This window comes from Vigna unguiculata, chromosome 4 (genome assembly GCF_037176805.1).
Source record: "Vigna unguiculata cultivar grain cowpea cultivar isolate G323 ecotype 2 chromosome 4, ASM3717680v1, whole genome shotgun sequence".
NCBI classification, from domain to species: Eukaryota; Viridiplantae; Streptophyta; class Magnoliopsida; order Fabales; family Fabaceae; genus Vigna; species Vigna unguiculata.
This window is the reverse complement of record NC_140795.1, coordinates 6,598,858-6,607,397: the sequence shown is the minus strand read 5'-3', so window position 1 is coordinate 6,607,397 and position 8,540 is coordinate 6,598,858. Positions and strand designations below refer to the sequence as shown.

At 31.4% G+C, this 8,540-nt stretch overlaps 1 protein-coding gene across 1 annotated transcript; it reads left to right on the top strand.

Annotated features, from left to right (window-relative positions):
• Positions 1–3,109: 3,109 nt before the first annotated feature.
• LOC114182658 (protein LONGIFOLIA 1-like) lies at positions 3,110–8,061 on the top strand. The gene is made up of 5 exons (XM_028069566.2): positions 3,110–3,849; positions 4,963–5,015; positions 5,093–6,643; positions 6,721–6,874; positions 7,018–8,061. The coding sequence occupies exons 1-5, from the start codon at positions 3,729–3,731 to the stop codon at positions 7,788–7,790; spliced, it is 2,652 nt and encodes an 883-aa protein (XP_027925367.2). The 5' UTR covers positions 3,110–3,728; the 3' UTR covers positions 7,791–8,061.
• The last annotated feature ends 479 nt before the right edge of the window (positions 8,062–8,540 follow it).

Here is an 8,540-nt window from a genome sequence, read left to right as displayed (position 1 = left end):
CCAAAATTTAATTAAAAGGATTAAATTCACATATTTTAAAAAATGAAGAACTAAATTGTTCCTAAGTTTCGAAATGGACTAATTCCAAAATTAAGTTAGGAACAAAAACATATTTAACCCAAAATCTAAAATACAAATATAAAATCTTCATTTCCTTTGTCGACTAGGATGTAGCTTTTGACATGTCTAATGAAACTTTGAAGTTCAAAATGAATAATACTTTAACGATGATTCAGTAAAACTTAAAGATTAAAATAAATATTTTGAAAAAATTGGAATTGAAAAGCGAGAAGAGAGGAAAACAAAATTTTCAATTTTTAATAAATACTATAAAATGATAGAAGTAATGAGAAAGCAAATGTATTTAGGTTTTACTTAGTTAAATTTCAACGACACACTCTAAGACAATTTGGCAAGAAACAAGTCTTATGTTGATAATGTTGATAGCATAGTTGTTGATGTGGTTTGTCTGGTCCCCCGTAGAAATTGATGGATTGTGTAATGCTACAAATTGAGATAAGTGTAATGTATAGATCATGAATGACAGGGAAATGTGGCACTAAATTAATAACATGTGATAGTGTCTGGCAGAAGTGGCAAGAAGGACCAAAAGCCTGTGACCAAAACGATGTGTTTTTCGCAAACTTTATTTTACAAATCGATTTTGTAAGATCGAATACGATAAATCTCAATATGTTTTACAAGATTGAGTTAACTTTTTTTAACGGGAGAAATCTTCCTTAATTCAAAAACTTATAATCAGATTCTCTTTGTTTTTCTATTTTTATTGTTCATACGTTACTTATTTTCACTATATATGAATATTACAATTCATATCTAGATTTGAAGCGAGTCTATTATGATAGAATCACTATAATTACATATTATTTTTCTAAGTTTTACAAAATTGAGTTAACCTTTTTAACGTAAAAAAAAAATCTTCTTTAATTCAAAAACTTATAATCAAATTTTCTTTGTTTTTATATTTTTATTGTTCATATGTTACTTATTTTTACTATATATAAATATTGTAATTCATATTTAGATTTGAAACACTAACAAGTGTATTACAGTAAAATCACTATAATTCTTATTTGTTCACTTATTTCGTTGTCAGACTTAATTTTATACTTCATCATTCACATGTATAGTTTAAATATATTTTTAATCTTTTAAATTTGTGGTGATTTTTTGGTATATCAAAACTTTAAAAAAATTAGTTTGTATTATCTCTTAAAAACTTAGAAAAACATGGGCTTAATCCCAAAGCTCTAAATTTAAGATGATAAAAACTGTTTTAAGAAATTCATTTTAGTTTCTATACGTTCAGCGGCTCATTTCATATTTTTCTTTCAAATTTGAAACTATAATATATTTTTTTATATTTTTAATGAACTAAAATTTCAGTAACTAAAAAAATAATTAAGTAGTATATTTTATTTGATTTTAAAAATTGTAATATAAAATTCAAGAAATGTAGTAAAATTTTGTTCTCATAAAATACTCCATCCTTTAAATTGTTGGCGTCGTTAAAGAAAATAAAATTAATATGTCGTTTTCACAACTAAAGATAATATATATATATATATATATATATATATATATATATATATATATATATAATTTTTTATCGAATATTTAATTAACTTATACTTCTTACATTTATTATAGAATGGAAATTGAAGTAACCAAATATATTTATTACATTTATTATTGTGCGTTTTCTTATATAAACCGTGAAAATAGATGAAAAATATTGTAGGAAGTAGTTACAAGAATGTATACAAAAATGAAGTACATAATTGATACATATTTGATAAAATAGTAATTGTTATAAAGATTATCCTAAACTTTAAAAACGAGGCATAAATAAATATAATATATAAATTAATTGATCAGTTGGGATAGTTGATAAAAAGAAACTAATAATATTGAACTTACAATTTTAAAAATGGCTTATAAATAATAAAAGTCAACGAAAAAGGAGTAAGGAGGTGTATATTGAACTTAAAATACACATGTTTATGCTTAAGAGCATGTAATTTACTTAAATAAGATGCAATATTCATGCATTAAACCCTGCACTGAAACAATGCAATTTGGTTAAAATGATTGAATAATGTTATACCTTCCTATTTGCTTTTTATTAATTATTTTAATATTTTTATAAAGAAACTACCAATACAAAATAAAATAATGTACATTTTTAAAAGTTTACATAATTGTTTAAAATGTAAACTATATTAAAAAATCAGAAGCCTAAAATTATTGTCTATTTCATAGAAATGTATTGATTTAATAACATTTTTGGTCAGCTATAATAAACAAATACTTCACATAATATATAATTGGTAAAAATAGTATTTATTTGAGTTGAATTATATTTAAGAATCAGTATTTGGATTTTATAATAGTAATAATGACTAGAAGTCGTTGAAGTTTGAAGTAAAAGATGAGAATATATATATATATATATATATATATATATATATATATATATATATATATATATATATATATATATATATTGGTTTTGTTATTGTTTTTGGTTTTTCTCTGACAAACTTCACATGGTCCTTGAGAAAGGCCCAATCCACAGACCCACCCACGTTGTTGTGTCTGAATACAAGTGCTACGAAATGACCACAGCAGATCTACCTCATCTCTCAGAAAAACATAAATTAAAAATTTAAACATAAATTAAAAATCTCAATTTGGATCAAAATAAAAAAAATTAACTAATATATAAGTAAAAGCTCAAATATGTCATTTCAAAATTTTGAATTAGATGCGATGTTATGATATTTTACATAATTTACTCATAATTATTATTAATAAATTTTTAAAATTTAACTTTTCTTTTACTCTTTGGTGATATTACATCATCTCCAATAAGAATTGGGTTTTTATTAATTAACATGATAATTAAACGAACACAGTTTTCTAAGAATTTATATATTTTTTTAACAAGCCTTATCTGTCTCATGCACTCTGATTTTGACACCTCAAATTCCACTCTTTTTTCTCCTCTCTCTTACGTAATGTGAATGAAAGAAAAAGTTTGTGTGAGTTCTTTATTCTTGGGGCAAAATTTTCAACACTTGCCTTCTTCATATATACACACCACAATTTCTCTCTCTCACACTCTCCAGCCTCCACAGTTGCATCCTCTGCAGGAGAAAGGAAAACTAAGATAAAAAAAATATTCCTCTGCTCAGTTTAAAGAAAGAAAAACATCTCTTCTTGGGTCTCACAAAAATTTCTCTCTTCTTTCTGCATCACTTTGGAATTGCTTGGTTTCTACTTCTTTTTTGTTCTTTCTGTTCTGCTTTTGCAGCATATATACTCTCTTCTCTGCTGTGTCAAACCCCAACATCACCCAGTTTCTGCAATTTTCTGCTTTCTATCTCTCTTTGCTCCATTCAAGGTCTTGGACATTCTCTTCCCTTCGCACATGCACATGATGCACATGTAATGTGTGTAACACACAAAAAAGTATGAAATTTGCATGACCAAGTCTTCTCCCAGCTTGATGCAAGTTATGGTCAATGCATTGGTGTTATCAATTTACCATCTTTTTTAGAAATTCCTCCTTCTGAAGCACCTCCTTGGCACATTCCAAATTCTTTCTACCCCACAACGAAAGGTCTTTAATTTATTCTTTCTGGGTGGAGGATGGTGCTTAATCAGGCCCTGTGAACTCTGAAAAGTTGAAGGGTACCAGAAAAATGTCTAAAAAGGTCTTCACATCACTGAAGGATGAAAACCCAGAGTTGCAGAAGCAAATTGGGTGCATCAGTGGTTTTTTTCAGCTCTTTGACCGTCACAGGTTCCTCACAGAGCAACAAGGTAATGTAATCTGCAACATTTCTGTTATTGTTACATATGCATTTTGATGATGCTTTTGATAGTATTCATGTTAACTTGATACATTTTTTATTATGTGATGTTACATTTAAAAAAGGACTAAATGGCAATTTTTGGTTGACATTAATAAAAGGGACTAATTGTCAAAGTTTGATTGGCATGTATATTGAGTAAAATCGCTTTCTTTCAACATAAATTGGACTGGCCCTATCAACTTGCTATTTGTCAGTGATTTAATGTCACAGTTTTTTCCCAGGAGTTATTTTTTGTTCTGCTTTATTTTAAATTTTGATGGGATGAGAACTTGGTAAAAGTTACAAGACAAAAAAAAGTTTATATTTTCTTTGAGGTGGCTCCGAATTAAATCATGGATGCATTCTCCAAATTAAATCATTGTTTCAAGAGAATGTAGAAACCATTTCCATTGTATATGAAACCCTTCTTCAGATGTTTAAATATTAAATGCTTTTAGAATGTCAGTTTTCATTCTTTAGCAGCGCCTCAGATGCAGATATGTTTTTCTTTCTACAAAATTTGTGCCGTACTATTCCCAGTAGTTATTTCATTTTCCTCATTTAATATAAGATGAGAGTTTGGTTGAAATAATTATGGAGAAATAAATTTCCTTTCAATGTGTCCGAAGAAGCTGGTAAAGCAAATAGTTTTACCAAATACAAACAAATGCAGACTTTATAATTTCCAGGTAGCACATGGTTCTGCAAAAAATGTTTTATCACTGTTACCATGCAAAACATTTGCAGCTATAAAAATGCATTACTGTAAATAAGCACATGATTGCCCCCATATACTTACCTCAAATCCATCTTAAAAGATGCTTGATTGTTTTTGGTACTGAGCAAGCATGATGGTTCATACACATTTAAATAAGGTGTATTAAGCTTATAATTATCATTACATAGTATTTAACTGGGATGATGATGTTAGTTTCTTTAAAGACTTAACTTTTGAACCTGCCAATATATATCTATCAGAAAGAATTATTCAGAAAGAATTTAAGAATGAAGACTTTGTTTGGATTAAAGTTTTCACAAGATATTCAAATTACTTCCCACTGAAATTCCATTCCTTTCTCAGGTGGAACAAGGAACCAAGTGAAAGAGGTGAATAACACAACTCAAAAGGCAACGGTAAGAAAAGTGGCTAAAAGTTTAAATCATCACAGAAACTTGGAAGAAACAGTTAAGAATGGAAGTTTTCTTTGCAGGGAAAGAATGTGAAGGTTGCAGGAGAGAATCAGCAATTCTCCACAGAGTCATCAAGAACTTCAATGTCTTCGTCTTCACGTTCATCTAGCATGTCATCGCTCGAGTTCAACAGGGCAATTCAGATAGAACCACCATCAATAATAAGTCCAATGAAGATTCCAGAGAACTCAAATCCAGAAGTAGCAGTGAAGCAACATGGCAACCAAGGCCCTCAATCCCTTGATTTCTATGACATTGTGAAAGAGTCAATGCATAGAGATGTTCAAGGATTGTCAATAAAAGTTGTGGCTAAAGAGGAAAAGAAAGGTAGAATCTTGAAACATGTTGATTCTCCCAGGCCTTTGGAGCCGCCAAAACATGTAAACATGGTTGCTTGGGATTCACCGAGACTCTCGTATGATGGGAGGGACACACAGGATTCATTAAAATCTGCTACTAAGGCTAAGGAACTCCCCAGGCTTTCCTTGGACAGCAGAGAAGGATCCATTAAAAGCTTCAATGAAGGAACAAAATGTCTTGGCCTTCTGAAGGGTCTACAGAAAGGGTATGGTAGCTCTGGCACAATGATTAAGCAGCTGCAGGAACCAGAAACTTCTAGAAGATCATCCAGTGTTGTAGCAAGGTTGATGGGACTTGAAACCTTCCCAGACTGCACAGAAACTTGTACCAGTAAAAATGAGTCAAATGCAGAACCTAGCACAAATGATGAGTACAAACAACACCAGATTGCAGCATCAATGAAAGGGTCTAGTTTTCTTCAGTTTAGGAGGGATGCTTCAATCCTGAATGTGACACCGTATTCAAGGTTTTCCCTAGAACCTGAAGTGAATCTTCAGCAAATACAGACTTCAAAGAGAAGTGAATCTGCAGCAAAAGCATCAAATCAATCACTCTCTGTATACGGGGAGATTGAAAAGAGGATTGCAGATATAGAGTTCAAAAACTCTGGAAAGGATCTCAGAGCGCTTAAACAGATTCTTGATGCTATGCAGAGATATAAAGAATCATTTGATATTACAAGGGACCAGGCTTCAAATTCCCTATCTGACAATAGGAGTAATAGCAGTCTGAGTGAAAGCTCTGTGGTTAAAAGCCCAAGAATTCGGCAGAAGGGGCCGGCATCCACCACTTCTGAGATGAGAAATTCAACACAGGGTTGTAAGTCACCAATTTTCACCATGAAACCAGCAAAATCTGCAAGACAAACCAGCAAGTTTGGTTCTGCTAATCCTGCAAATGGAGTAGTGGGTGACAAGCTTCACAGGAAAACAGCAAAGGATAAGAGCAACAACAAGATGAGAACATCAAAATTGTTGCAATCGCCAAAAGTTCCTCAAGTAATCGATGGGGAAAATGGCACCAACTCCAGCAAGAGTCCAAGACTACAAAAGAAGTTTGGTTTGGAGAGGCGCTCACCGACAACTAGCCCTTCATCAGAATCATGCAGTAACAGAAAACAGCAGAATAGACAAAAATTCAGCGAGACCAAAAACCAAAGGGGGGATTTTAAGCATGAAGTTGGCGTAGAAGTCATTCACATTGATCAAAATGTAAGTATATTTTCTTTCCATCTTTGAATTCTTGCAGCTAGATCACCTGGTTTAATGTTTCTCTTTTCATTGATCAGAATGCAGCAGAAGATTTGAGCAAGGAAAGCTTTCAAGCTGAGAAAATAGTTACAGCGGAGCAACCAAGTCCTGTGTCTGTTCTTGATGCTGCTTTCTACAGTGAAGAACCACCTTCACCAGTCAAAAAGAAATCAGACATCACAAGAGATTTAGGTACGTTACAAACTTCATTTCTAAGCAACATTGAATTGAATGTTGAATCAGTCCACAATCATCCATAAAAGGGAAAAAATACATTTCTAAACAGGTTTTGTTACATATTATATTATTGACTTTCTTCAAATTTATTGCTACAGATGATGCTCTTTCTGATAGCAGTGAGGAGAACTCAGAAGATCTTCCACTTTTATCCTACAATGCAAAAGCCAACTTCAGCAGCAGTGATACTGACTTGAGAACTCAAAATTTGGTTCAAATTCTCCATCAAATTGACTCCAATGATGAGAGATTTACCAGTTTCAGAGACTATAATGATCCTGACCATAAATATATATCAGAAATACTGTTAGCATCAGGGCTTCTCAGCAGTCCAAGCTCTTGCTACGATTTTCATTCATCAAGTCACCCAATAAACCCAAAGTTGTTCCTTGCACTAGAGAAAATCAAGACAAACAAGAACTGTTTCAACATTGAATACAATGCCAAGAAAATTTCTGGGCCGAGTAGTCCTGAGAAAATGCAAAGAAAGCTAATATTTGATGTTGTTAGTGACATTCTAGCTCAGAAACTGATATTGGAAAGTTCTACTCCATGGTGCGGATCATATCCGCCAACAAGTAGAAAAATAAAAGGGAAGCTTCTGTTGGATGAGCTTTGCACAGAAATTGATAAGTTGCAACATAAAAATAGGAATGTGAAACCGATTAACGAGGATGAGAACATGACAAGCCTTCTGTGGGAAGAGTTGATGCAGTGTCCCACAATTTACACAAACAGTTACATGGAAATTCCAAATGTTGTGTTGGATATTGAACGGTTGATCTTCAAAGATTTGATAACTGAAGTTGTGAGAAGTGAACTAGATAACCAATCTGGTAAGCACTGCAGAAAACTGCTGTTTTGCAAGTAGGAGTTCTGGGTAATGAGTCTGAGAAATAATTTTCAGCCTTCATGTGTAAACTTTCTTTTCTACCTATACTTATAGTTTTGAGGAGGGGAAAATAAGCTAATTAATACAAGTTTTAGATTTTGTTTCCTGTCTAAACTCATCAAGCATTAATGTCTACAATCATCTTTTTTGCATGGATTTATAGTGTATTGAAACAACAAAACAATACATATAGAAATGCAGATAAATGTATATATAATATATATCAATGACATGATCTTCTTTGGTTCAATTAAGGTTGTCTTAAATTCATCACAGAAAGATCACTTCTATGTATCTCTGCACTCATTTTCTTATTAGTTGTAGGCCATTTTAAAATAATTTCCCTAAAGTAAATACTAAATAATACTCTGCCATCTCTACAGTAACAGTATAATAACCATGAGTTTGAGATCATAAACAAAATGAAAAAGAATTTCAGCACATAACTAGGCTATACATTTATATATTTATACTGATATATATATATATATGTATCAGGTCTGCATTTTATAATAATACATTCATATGATATCATCCCATTAATAATAGTTATCCCTTTTGTACCTTTTCCTTTATAATATCAACATAAATCATGAGTTATTCAACATACCATCATAAATATGGCAAACAAACTTCAGTAAAAAAGAATCATGAATCAGCAGGGAATGACATTAGCACATACCTTAAAGATTGTGAAATGGGAAGTTGCCTCTACAAGATAGTGATATA